General features: G+C 39.6%; 1 protein-coding gene across 2 annotated transcripts in view; it reads right to left on the bottom strand.

Moving 5' to 3' along the window:
• clmna (calmin a) overlaps positions 1–10,312 on the bottom strand; it is a 58,839-nt gene extending 48,527 nt beyond the window's left edge. The window contains exon 1 of one of the 2 annotated variants that reach the window (XM_088087419.1): positions 9,917–10,312. In XM_088087419.1, coding sequence (XP_087943545.1) covers positions 9,917–10,001 — 85 coding nt within the window. In that variant the 5' untranslated portion in view covers positions 10,002–10,312. The remainder of the gene's footprint in view (positions 1–9,916) is intronic. The other variant, XM_088087420.1, reaches the window with a different exon arrangement.
• Positions 10,313–13,933: the final 3,621 nt, after the last annotated feature.

The raw sequence follows: 13,933 nt of genomic DNA, 5'->3' as shown, positions 1-13,933 counted from the left end.
CCCTGATGTTCTGCACAAAAGCAGGGGTAAAGTGTTTTGCACCATGTGCAAAACAGAGAGGGGACAAAATCACTTTTCTGTTGCAAGATGCACCCAGAGAATATCTGAATCTTTTGGACTACAGACCAGACAGCTGACCATGACAGTCACTGTTGCATCCTCGCTACTGCACATGCTGCAAGAATCAAGGCAAGTTAGATTAAATATGCAGGTTAGTGGTAATGTTACTATAGCATAAATCCAGCCCCATCTCATTCCAAAATTGTAAAACACCACTGCTTTGACAGTGCTTTTGTCTATAAAAGCTTAGCCACGGGAAGGCCTGAAAGAGGACATCCAAAAAGAATAAGGGGAGGAACTAAAAAATGGGGACCTTTGTTATCACCACCTTCACAAACCTCCAGGAAACTCAAAGCACAGTTTGTGAAGGCTGAGGCTCTGTGCCATGCAGCCTGCTGGATGTAGGGGGACTGGGCGCATGTTCAGGAACGCCACATTGAGTTCAATGTGAGCAGAGGAGGCTGTGTGTCACTGCTGTTTGCAGACAACCTCGCTCAGACAGTGGAGAGTCAACAGAGCTCAGTGGGAGAAGCCTGTATGTTGGCTTGTCTGAACTCTGCTTGACACCCAGCAGTTTGCTGTTCAGCATGCTGCTTTATAGGGAATCCTTCACACAGAATAGATACAGATATGAGGTGTATATTGCACATGGCTGGACATGTACACACTGACAGATGGTGGCTGCACAGACCTTCACACGGTCTCAACAAGTACGCACACACACACACACACACAGAAAAGAGGGCATTAGTTTTGCAAGTTATAGAGAGATATGCAGGTATATTTGTGTCCAGCACTTATGTAACTAATAGAAAACACAAAAAGATATTAATTGAGTACAAGATGGAATTTTTTTCAAAAACAAAAACATTTCTTTGGGATAAAAATATCTTTATTAAAAATAACATGCTAAGAACTGAGACACAGATAGAACAACAGATACAAAACTTACTGTTATAAGTAAGCCTTTTTAAAAAAATATTATTTGATGGTTTTACATTTTTAACTTGTTATTGCTGCATATTATAGTGGTCCAGTTTTAGTTTTGCCATGTACTTTGCACTTTTACCAGTTTTAAATTCGAGTTTCTTTTATTGGCTTTCTTTTTATATGACATTATTTCTTTTATTAGCATCTTATATGCCTATACATGTGATTCTTGTTTTATCTTACTTTTTATCTGCTTAAATGGGGTTAATTATCTTCTCCACATTCGGAAAAAAGGCCTAATTTGGAATATTCCAACAGAATATGCTGTTTCCATGATGTCACATTAAGAATATTGTCATATTTGGAGTAAAAGCGGAATATTAGTGTCAATGAGCGAGACAGCACGCAGAGATGGTGTCCAGAAAAAACCCTGAATATGGATTTTCAATGATGCACATTATGTTCACTGGAAGCCTTTGAAACTACAGGTCAAGTACAGGACAGTACATCCTGAGCCACGCTGTTATCAAAAACAAACATTCTGGCAACGTCTTTATCAACCTTTTCCGACCTATCAAGTCCTGTTAACTTTCATTTTTGTTCTGTTCTACTTTGGTCAGTTCCTCTTTTATCAAATGTACCTTTATCAGGATACTTGATTTATTTGACATCTCTTCTGATGTAGTTTAATATTTCCAATAAATTTACAGTGGCACACAAGCGAGTAGGTGCTTCCATCAAGGTTTTAAATTTTGAAGTTTGCAAGCCAAAATAACTACATATTCTCATCCAAACTTGTCACATGGTGCCACTCTATCAGTGACCTTCTGCTTCTACATATGATGTTTAAGGTATCCTTCAGCATCAGCTGTTTACGCTGCAGGATGCCATTACCATGATGTCAACAAATGCACATGGTGTGATGACACTGGATGGTCCTTATGTTTACACAACAGTACAGGGTAACAAACACAGATTGTCAGGATGGTTAGGATTAGGCAAAACAAGCACATGGTAAGGCGTAGGAAAAAAACAAAGTCACACCCACATGGAAAGTGAGCTCTGGAGTCCTGCACAAAAGTCAGGTGTTAGTGGGACTCATCCACCTCCCCATCTGCTTGCCCTGTAAGTGCACGCGTCCTTATATCGCGTCATTACCTACAGCATTATGACTCTGCCCTTCAGCATTTCATGCGCATTTAATCAGTCCCATCCAGCCGTGGTCTCAAGTGACACCACCTGTGCTTGTTGCATGTGGATGCACCCGGTGCTGTCCAGCTGTCAGCTGTCCTAATAGCAACACCACTGGTTCTCTCAAAGTGCGCTCTCATCTGATGCCATATAGCCGCACTCCGGTTGGACATGGAAGTGAGCTTTTGGCGTCATCCTCGTATGCCGAAAGCGCTGACAGAGTGGACGTTTTTAGATGAGTTCAGAGTGAGAGCGGGCTGGATAACCTTGATGACATTGTCATACAGTCATCTTAAAAAAATGCACATTTTCTGACCGATTAATCACACTCCAGTTTTATACCATGATATAACTGCTGTAGAAACTGGCAGAACACAGCAGTACCACCTCACAGCAGTTACGGTAACTGTTCTCAGAGCGAGAAACCCGGATCCCAATCAGGTGGGAGGCTGTGTGTGTGTGTGTGTGTGTGTGTGTGTGTGTGTGTGTGTGTGTGTGTGTGTGTGTGTGTGTGTGTGTGTGTGTGTGAGCGTGTGCGAGCGTGTGCGTGTGCATGTGTGGGAAGTGTGATGTGGGAATGTTGAGCTCAGGGGCTCAGGCACTGTAACTGCAGAGGGAACTGCTCTCCCCCTCTCCTCATCTCATGGTGTTATGTAACAGCCTCCAGGCCATTGTTTTAAAGCACTCCCCGCTATTCCACTTTTCATGCAGAGGATCACAGCCACTCATCAGATGGCTCGGACTAGTCTGTGAGCGCTTGCAGAGAATACGGACAAAAGCAATATGCATTCTTCTCGAGTGGTTGGAAAACGTCCAGGTTCACAGGAAAAGCTCAAATTAGTGGCAATACGGAATGCGCAGCACTGAAGCTCATGCAAGTACACACAGTCCTGCAGAGACAGCACAGGCTGTGGAGATGCTGTAGGAAGTTTATCACATTCTTTTGGACAAACACTAGCTCCTGCTGCCTCTGTCCAATCTTAAGACCTTTCCACACCAAGAGTGACGCGAATTAACAGCACAACATTGTAAAAAGAATCAAAATGGACTCTACATCCAGTGATTATGACCTGGTATCAATTTTACTTGATAAAATTAGAGGAAAAAAAAAGAAAGAAATGGGAACATCACATTCTGGAAAAGAGAGGAGAATTTGGTAAGTTCAGGCCCACTAGACGCTTTTTTTCGTGCAATTAAATCGCAGGTCATAACATTTTTTTAACCTATAGCAGGTCAAAGCAAGCTTTCACACCAGCAACATATTTTCTACAAGCAAAATTGCGGCTTTTATTTTTCCATACCAAGATCGATTTTCCAAAAGTTTCGTTTCTGATGAGTACACATCCAACCAATCAAAATGCTTCCACTGATGTAACATTGAACAGTCTTATGTTAAAACTTCCAACTATGCTGATGATAGGGCTGCTTGATTACGGCAAAAATAATAATCATGATTATTTTGATTGATATTGAAATCACGATTATTCAACAATTATTTCAACATGATTACTCATTGGCCTCTGACAAACAGCCTCAACTGTTGACGCATTACACAGCCACGTTTCACGTCATACCCTCTGCTCCTGCCGCTAGCCTCACTGTCACTTTCACCCATGGATGTACCGGCACACACGCTTGCTCTCCCCGCTTGTGCTTATTGTCGCCCGCACTCTCTCTCTTGCTGTGCACACTGTCTAAAACCAAAGTGAGACAGAAATTTCAAAACAACCAGAGAGGCTATGGCAACCAAAGCTGAAACTTCTGTTTGGACCCATGAAAAAGGGTGCAATTGATTTACAAAATAAAAGACAAAACAGGAGCAGCATTTTTAGTCATCATGCTGCACAAAACCGTTTCATCTCAGTTATCTTGTTTTGAAAATAGAGGGAAGTCTAAATCGTAATCGAAATTTAAATTCTATTAATTGCACAGCCCTAGTAAACAATATAGCATAATATGAAATGAAAGACTTTTTGTATATTTTGTCATATCACACAGCCCTGTTAGGAAGTTTATCACATTTTTAGGGAATATACTTGCTCGTACTGCCTCTTAATCCAATGTAAAAATAAGACACTTACATTTCCACTGACTGCAAAGTGCCACACAACTCCCAAAATATTCAATTCTGTCCTGTTGTACAGATATGGCAGCGGTTATATCTGACCTATCAAACTCATTATTGAATCACTGCAAGAGCACAATGCACAAATGACTTTAGGGCCTAAATCCCTCTACATTCCACCTTACTGCAACCTAAATCTACCTACGGGTACGAATAAAGGAACCTCACCTGACCTGACCACCTAATCTGGATTTGAAGAGAAAAACAACCAACCAACCTCTGACATTTTTACTTAATTCTTCCACAAACATATGACATGAAATATAATAATATCATTTGTTATTAGTAACACACTCTGGTGCATTTTTTCTCTGTTGTCTCAGACTTCAAAACCTAGATTGTGTTGCGGAGTTGTGTGTTTCCAGGGCAACAGTTGCTCACCAGGTGCATTAAGATCCACAGCTGACTGTAACACACTTCTGTGTGTTGCTGATGGCACACTGGGGCAGACCACTTTATCCATCTTCTATCATGTTTCACACCCATTAGGGGGGAGAGAACTTTTATCACCTGCCTGTACAGCCAGTCACAGTGCTAAGAGGCATCACACTGATCCTCCTTTGTAAGATTTGGATATTTAGAGTGAGATTATGTGACTTTTGAAGAAGAAAAAGCACTTTTACTTATTATACCAATACATTCTTGCTCAGTTCAGGACACTCAGGGGGTTTGCTGTTACAGCCTTGCAGGAGCTTATGTAGTCTGATTTTATGTTGGCAAACTTTAGATAGAGATTAACACACATTGCTTAGTTACTTTTCTGATTGTATGATTCTTCTTGTGCCTCTCTGACACTATGTCTTAGCCTTTAATATTATTCTGTTGTGACCATACCCAGCTAGCATGGTGATGATGAGAGGTGATAAATCATAGAATGTTCTTTTTGTAAAACATTCCCACAATGTTACATAAGAACAAAAGAAGAACGTTTTCAAAGCATTATTCAGAACACGTTATCGCGGCCTGAGTTTATAGAACCTTTTTTAAAAGAAAATGTAAAACATTTTTTACTTTTTTTAAATGTTTAGTGAGAATGTTATTCTAACTTTAGTGAGAACATTCTGAGAACCAAAAGAAAACTTGCCTCTAAAAACATTACTGTAACACTGCATTGTACCATTCTCAGAACTTTTTTTTAGAACCAAACATTGCTAGCTGGATAATGGCTGAAGTTAGGGTTGGGACTGACCATTAAGCAAACCTGAAAAATACCAGACGGGGTGCAAGGCAACTACTAGCAACGTTGTAAAAATAATGAAGCAAAAAAAAGAAACCACCTGCTGGCTGCAGCCCACTTGATGTTTGAACAGCCCACATGATAAGGGGTTACACAGTCCCAAAAATGTCATCAGCCTACATATAGTGGCAGGTGCAGTGGTACCAGCCAATGTCATGTCTCCACACCACTTCAAGAAGATGCATCCATGTAATGTCAGAGGTCAAGTAGAAATATGCAAATGATAAAGAGAGAAAGAGCATTGTCTGAATGTAAAATCCAAATTCAACGGATAATAAAGGATCAAAAAATGAAAAGTTGGAGTGGAAAAGGTCTGAGAGAAAACTAACCATGAGGCTGAGATGCACGATAATATAGGCATATCATCCGTATCGGCTGATATCGCCTTTAAAATGAACTATTGAAATCAGCCAACATTCTGACAATATCAGCACATCGTTGGTATCGCCCAATATTGGCTTAAATTGCATCACCCACATGCTTTTTTCTATTTTTGCACAATAAAGAAACATCACACAAAGTACATTGTAATTGATTGTATTTTAATGTCTCCATCTGCTGGTGGGCCATCACAATAAGTGCAGAATATGATGTTAATTCCACTACAGGAGACACTTGATGATCAAGATTAGGTGAGAAAAAAAATGAATACATCAATATTGGTACCTGTAACTGCCAATTACGTTGTTATATATCAGCATATTAGATATTGACAAAAATGTCCAAAATCTTGCAGCCCTATTAAATAACAACATTACAGATGCCAGTGCCATGCAAAATCCTGCTGGCTTCATGCTAACATCAATAGTCCACCAGCACCAACTGAAGAAAAGACGTGGAGTAATGTTATAGTGGATGGTGGAGCAATGGGCTCTGTCCAGAGAGCTGAATTTTGTTCCCAGAATGAACCCTGGCTGCAGATCAGATTTTTTTTTTCAGTCTCTGGAATTATTTTTCTCAATTTTGATAAACTTTAGCTCTGAAACTAAAGAACACCTCCATCGTGCAAAATTATTTACCATTATAAATGCAAAAAATACATCCACAGAACAAAGTCTGACATGCTAAATACAGGGCGCAAACTCTTAATTTCAATAGATGATTTATGCCTTGAAAAATGATAAGCCATATCACCTTAGTAAGGCTGATATGTGTGTCTTATCTATGCTTGTCTTATCAGGCTCAATGAGTAGCAGCTTGTTTTTAATAGTCCACCTCTGCATGCTGTTACACTATTCCTATTGGCATTCTGTGCCAACAATATGAAATCGTGTTTTGACCATTTGGGAGCTATATTGTTGTTGCTTGTTTCAGGCTTTGTGGTAAAGTGGGTTACAGCTGAACAAAGCCTCCTTTCTCACCAGTCTCATTAAATCAATTACTTCCACTTTAAAGAGCAGTTGCTGTTGCTCCTCTAATCTCTGAAACGCCCTGTTCTGCAAACTTACAGTACACTCCAGTTCAAACAGCAGTGCCAGGCGCAGATCTCACACTTGTTGCTCATTGTTTAAATGTCTGCCTGTAATTTGTATTTCAGTGTGGTCTGCAAATTGCACAACAATACTTCAACAAGTTTTTCTTATTTGGCCGCAGTCTTTGGACGTTACCTAAGGTGCATCTACAGCAATGTATTCCTAAATAAACCAATGAATCATTAAACTTTCAAATACTGTGATGTAACTTGCTTTTCTGGTAACATTTTGTTTTGGATATTGTTTTGTTTTTTGCTCTTACTTGTATGAATAACTGGCTAAAGACAATGTGACATCATGCCAGAATAGGGGTCAACAGATTATCAGCCTGGCCAATTTTTGGGGCCAATATTTGGCTTTTTGCCGAGTATCTGTTGCGGTATTTTATTAAAAATGCAGAATTCAAATTTATTTAAAATCTTAAATATAATTTTAAAGTTTAATTGAATTTAATTTTTAAATCTTTAAATTAAATTTTAAAAAATTTAAGATTTATATTTATTTAAAATTAATTTTATTACCAATAAAATTAATCAATTAAAAAGTGCAAAGAGAGTGTCAGCATGGGAGGAACTTTTACTTTGTAAACCTCAGGGAGCTATTTATATTTATTTATAACTTTATTTAAATTGCCACTTGACTTAATTCAAAAAAAGTAACAAAAAACAAAGTTTTGTGTTGGAGTTTGTTATATTCTAAATTCTAAATACTGACAGAAAGATTTTCGATTTTATTATGAATGCATGTCGGTTCAAAATATCGGTTATCGGTCCCATTAACGACTAATGATCTGTATCTGTATCGGTCCTGAAAAACCAATATCAGTCAACTCCTATTCCAGAATATCGAGCGTCTACAGTGGAATTTCATGTCTGAAAATGTTTCACTGATGTCATCAGCAGCCAACATCAGGTTCTGGTGTTAGTCCATCAAAATCAAGCAGCAACTTTTTCTTCTTCTTTTAACTTGCACCTACAGTCATCCAGGAATAAATCCAACAGAGAAGAAGAGGCAGAGAGAACGATCTCTGCACCCACCAAAGCAGAAAATAAACCACAATATGATGCAGCTACAGAGCAGGGAGGGATGCTGCTGAGGAGGCCATCACAAATCACCACCAACTAGCTGGTCGGCTCACAGTTTCATGTTCACACTAGAAAGCAAACGCACAAGTCAGCCAGCGGACTCAACTGGGACAACTGGGAGAACATCCTAACTCTACACAGAAGGGAGTTTGCCCAAGGTCCGAACCTTGCCCCAACCCTGGTTCGAACCCTTGCTGTGAGATGACAGTGCTAACCACTACACCACTGTGCCGCCCTCTCGTGTAATATTGCTTAAATGAAACTGAAATTGTCGGCTTCGTGCAGCTCTCTCAGTTCTGATGTTGGAAAGCTGTTGGGTGATATGGTTTCTGGAGCTATTACAGCATCCAATAAACAGCTCTAATCAATACGTTACATTTATTTGCTTTTTTCTTTTTTGGTCAAAGAGATTTAAGGCAACAGTACTTAAGTCGCTGATTGACCAAAATGGTTTGCCAAACAAATGTAATGTGAGGATATTAATGCTTTCATTGTGCTGCTGATTTGACAGTTGTCTTCATGCACATAAAACCCATAAAAACAAACAATAACGACAAATTCCATCTGTCAAATGTAAGACTAAAACCAATAAATGTGACATGCCTCTTAAAGCCCACACAGACATACCACTGATGTGCAATGCATGTAATCTATCTGACTGTCCACAGTGTCAGGAACCATCCCTGTGCAATAACCCTGCAACACACAGCAGCCTGCCCATCTTACCAGTGGATTACATATTCTTACACTTTAAATACACAGTGCAAAACATATAGGCTAGACATCTGTCCCACATAATCCATCAAACTGTATACAGTCATATCCATCTATCGCACAAAGTAAGCAACCTGTTTGAATTATCATTATACATTGATTCCAGCAGCCTTTGCACTCTGCAGCTACACAGCAGTCAGTGTTTATGGCAGTCATATGTTTATGTTCACTTTGTTCAGCTTTGTTTTCCTTGTTTTCAGATGTATGTGTGTTCTGTGCATGCACACGGAGAGCAATAAAGTCCTATGCTTTGTATGTGAAAGCATACTTGGCCAGTAATGCTGATTCTGGATGTTTGGATGCAACAGATTTTTCATATATATATATATATATATATATATATATATATATATATATATATAGAGAGAGAGAGAGAGAGAGAGAGAGATTATTATTATTATTATTATAATTAGAAATTTTCAGTTGTGTCATAAATACATTTGCATATACTTGTTTGTTTGTTTGTTTTGAATTTTGCTGTTGTTTGTTTTGTTTTTAGTTTGTTCTGTTTTTAATACCAATTCAGGTTATTTTCCTGTATTTTTTTTTATTCATTTCTTACACATTTTGGATGAATTCATGTTAAGCAGCTCTTTTGGGGAATTATTCCTGTCAAGCTGAAGGAGAAATCAAACCAATTTGTCCAGCTTCCAAAGGGTTAAACAGCACAGGGACAGAGTGTCTAACAGACACCAAAAACACAGTGTCCATGTGCACCTGATGAATGAAACAGCTCCACACAGCCCTGGGGCCAGTTACACTGTAGTGTGTGAGCTGCTGTGCAGCCGCTGCAGTTACAGACGGCTCTCTGAGTACACAGCGTCACCTCTCACAGCCCCCAACACAAAGTTTGGGACCCTGCGGACCGCAGCGCGTGCTGAAAAAGCACCCAAACACTAACCAAAGTTCCCCAAAGCGGAAAGCAAACGGTCCCCAGCAGCAGACCGCTCCACGCAGAGTGCACTGACTGAGGTTGTGCATGCGTGGCCAGGCCACGGAGCAGCAAACAGCAGCAGGATCTACAGCAGCAGGATGCTCCTACCTTGCAGGTTCTGCACTCGGATGTCGCTGATTTGTCCGATAAATTCCTCCCGCTCGAACCAGTCTTCCCACTCGTGTCCTGCCATTTGTTGAAGCGGAGAGAGCTGCAGGGATCCGGGCAGGAACACTCAGAGCTCCCCCGGCAAGAGGAGGAGGAGGAGAAGGAGGAGGAGGAGGAGGAGGAGGAGAAGCTGCTCCTGCTGCTGCAGCGGGCAGGCGGCGGGCTATTGTCCGACCGGCCGACACACAGCCATGCGAGCCGGGGACACGGCGGAGGGCTTGAGGGGGCACACCGGAGGGATCACTGTGTCTGGCTGCTGTTTCTGCGGCTTTCTGTCCGTCACATCGCAGCGGCGGAGCGATGGAGCCGCGCGAGAAAAGCCCGAGCGTGTGTGCGCAGAGCAGGGCAGGAAGGAGCCGCAGCACCTGGTTGGTATTTCCGAGGTGGGATGGAGCTGATCCAGGACCCGCCCACCCCTCTCTCTCTCTCTCTCTCTCTCTCTCTCTCTCTCTCTCTCTCTCTCTCTCTCAGACACACACACACACACACACACACACACACACACACATACATACGCTTGTGATCAACAGCGCAGGAAGAAGTAGGACTCCTACATGTATTTAAACCCAGTTTTTATTGCATTTGCTTTATATTTAAGCCATTATAGAGACATCCTTCAAATACTGTCATCATCATGCCCTCATGTAGAGAATTTTATTTGAACTCACCAGCATTAGTACTGACTGTTTCAGCACGAAAACACCCCACACAACTTTTTTTGGAAGCCTAATTTAAAGGAAAAATAAATGTTGAGATGCACGATATCGACGCATCATCAGTATCAGTATCAGTATCAGTAGCTAATTTTGACTTAAATTAATAAAAAATATATAGACGCCATTTACGATAATAAAAATATTGCAAATAAAAATATCAAAATCTACTAACATGATGATTTCTGCTGACATTACAAACCAATAAATATGTATTTTTTTTATTGACAAAGTGTACATGGACAAAACATCAACCCTTATTTGATACATTTTTCTTTTTTTGCACAGTGAATGAATGTTACATAGAGTAAATGCATTGTATTTCATGTCTCCATCTGCTGGTGGGACATCAGGATAAGAGTATGCATAATATGATGTTAATGTCACTGTAGAAGAGACTCTATGATCACTAAAATAAGTTGATAAGTGGATATATCGATATCACTATTGGTTATTGACCAAATCAATTGTTATACTGTATCGGATATTGGCAAAAAATCCGATATTGTGCATCCCTATTTGAAATAAATACCAGCATCAATGTTTATTGATATTATTAATCATTTAATGATGATTTAGTAAAACTTTATAATACATTTTTTAAAGTGCTTCATGCTTAGAAGATGACAGCCGCATTTGAATTTTTTAAATAATAAATCCATGTCAAAGAATAAAGTGATGTTTCAACACACATTACATTGTTCCATTACAATTTCTGAAGAACAGTATGTTGAGAACCTCCTGAAATGAATATTCTGTGAACATAATAAATACGATTCACAATAAGCCATTTGTATTATTAGAAAATTATATCAAAGCAGCTTTTTCCTTTTTGAAACGTATTTCCCAGTTTCATTTTCCTGTTATATTTTGGATTTAGAACCATTCCAAAGGAAAGATGTTTTTGAAAAAAATCTGAGAAACCTTTAAAAGATTCATGATTTTTTGACATATATAAGTAATATGACTTCTTGTGTTTTCTTTAAAGACTGTTCAAACACAAAGCATGTATTTTATCAATGTGACTTAGAGACTGAAACATGCTTCCTCCTTTTCTCACAGTCCTCCATGCTTGTAATAACAAGGGGGCGTGGCTCTATATAACATTGTGAAATCGAACCTCCTGTATGTGGATCCGCGAAAACAACCAAAAATACTGTAGCATGCATGCCAGGCCAGTAGTTGGTGGTGTAACTTTGGATCTGCACATTGCCAGTTAACACCGCAACAGATGCTGTGGTGGTTTCAAATGATTACACTTGGAGCCCGGTTTCAAAGTTTTCAGGCCCCCAAAACGCTGATGTACACGACAACTAAAGTTTAATGTTTCATGTAAAAACCGTTGCTGTGTAAACAGCGACTTCACTACACACCTGTAGAGTTTTGTTGTGAAGTTATCGCGTTGAAAAAATCTGTCCACAGACAAACAGACGTATAAATACCTGGCAAAATACTCCAAACTGCCTGTAGGGTAGTATCCACTACAATATGTGTCATCAAGATAGTGTTTTGCAATGATGAAACACACACGCACGCACACACACACACACACACACACACACACATGCACGCACACATGAATGCATACACACACAAATTAAGTGATGCTGGCAATGACAGTTAGTCTTCACAGTGCGTGAGAGACTGACATTAAATCACTGTAACTGCTTTGTGTGATGTTAATAAGAGTTAGAATGATCAGTGCGTGTCTTGATCACCTAATGAGAATCTACAGCTTCATTCACTCCAGCAAAAACTGAACTCTCCTGAATGCAGTCAGAACTATATTTGACTTCAGAGTGTCAGAAACTGTGCTGAGGTGTGACATATGGACAGAATTTCTTCATCTGTACATGAAATAGGCTCCAAATCTACAGATAATGCCAGTGTTTTCTTGCTGGAGAGACACAGACATGTGTTAGAAACATGACTGAAACATGTTAAATGTCCTGGGGTGTGAGGCAATATGTCATCAGGCACACTGGACCAACTGACTCCTGTTTCAACAATAGATGGAAAAAGACACTTGATCCTTATCATCATCATTACAAATCACTAAAAGGCAACAAATGAACTTGTGAACATGTAAACTGCCATTATAAATATACCAGATAATAAGCGGAGATAAATGTGACTAAAATAATTCTAATTACTAAATGTGAACATGTAACTTTAGTATGTGGGGGACCCTGCTGATAAACAGGTGGTTTCACTGTATACATGGAGAGGTTATATACAGCCTGATTAACCCATTCAGAACCCAATTCTGTTGTAAAACACAAAAAAATATTATAATGATGGATCTGTTCCCTAAATGCACTAATAAATCATTAGCTGTATATACATATATATATATGGGTGCTTCATTATGTCTAAGCCTTTTCAATTAAAACATACCATGACGAAACATTCTGTAAAACAGGAGATCCACTTTAATTTTCCTGTAAGAGTTTAAAACATAAGAAATTTAATCTTGGTTGGTTTCATAATGTCTCACTGAACACTTGAAGAGAATGACTTTTATTAAAACTGTGGGGGGAATTCCATTCTTCCATTCTTTTTTTCACTCTGAAATATTCTCTTTCTCAAACACACACACACACACACACACACACACACACACACACACACACAGAGTATCCACATGCATGCAGCAGGAGAGCTGTTAGAGTGAGGGAGCTGGTCATGGTCAGCTGGCCCCGAGCAGTTCTGAACTTGGTCAAGGGACCTGTAGGCACAGAATATAAACTGATGGCTTTTTCGGGGTCAAAAAATATACATGTATATTGGACATTTAAAAAAAATAAAAAATAAAAACCTTTGACAGTAAATCCTAATGTTTTTTGTGTGTGTGTTATATAAGACATAGCATAATTATGTTCTGTGTTTTACTGGCATAACAAGTCCTCCTAAACACATGTAAGTTGGATAATGTAAAAACAAGTCATTATATTGTGCAGAGCAGAGGTTTGGTGTATCTCCTCCTTTAATTTGTGCATAAACAGCAGCTAAACGAGGCTTCAAAGTGAAGAACTGCGATGCGTCTTTTCCTGTGCTGCGGTCATCTGAAGCTGTGTCTGCTCTCTGTACACTGTCACTACACGGGAAATGAGGATCATATTAGTGAAGCCTGTTTATACACTTCCAGACACACAGACATGTTCCATGTTTACAGTGAAGCTACAAGGCAAAGAGGTGCCGACAGACAGACAGACAGTGGATTAATGAAGTCTTCATTGGTGTC

Source organism: Plectropomus leopardus, chromosome 14, assembly GCF_026936395.1.
Source record: "Plectropomus leopardus strain MGB_pleo_1.0 chromosome 14, ASM2693639v1, whole genome shotgun sequence".
In the NCBI taxonomy this organism is placed as follows: domain Eukaryota; kingdom Metazoa; phylum Chordata; class Actinopteri; order Perciformes; family Serranidae; genus Plectropomus; species Plectropomus leopardus.
The sequence above is the reverse complement of the archived record's forward strand: the minus strand, read 5'-3'. Positions and strand labels throughout refer to the sequence as shown.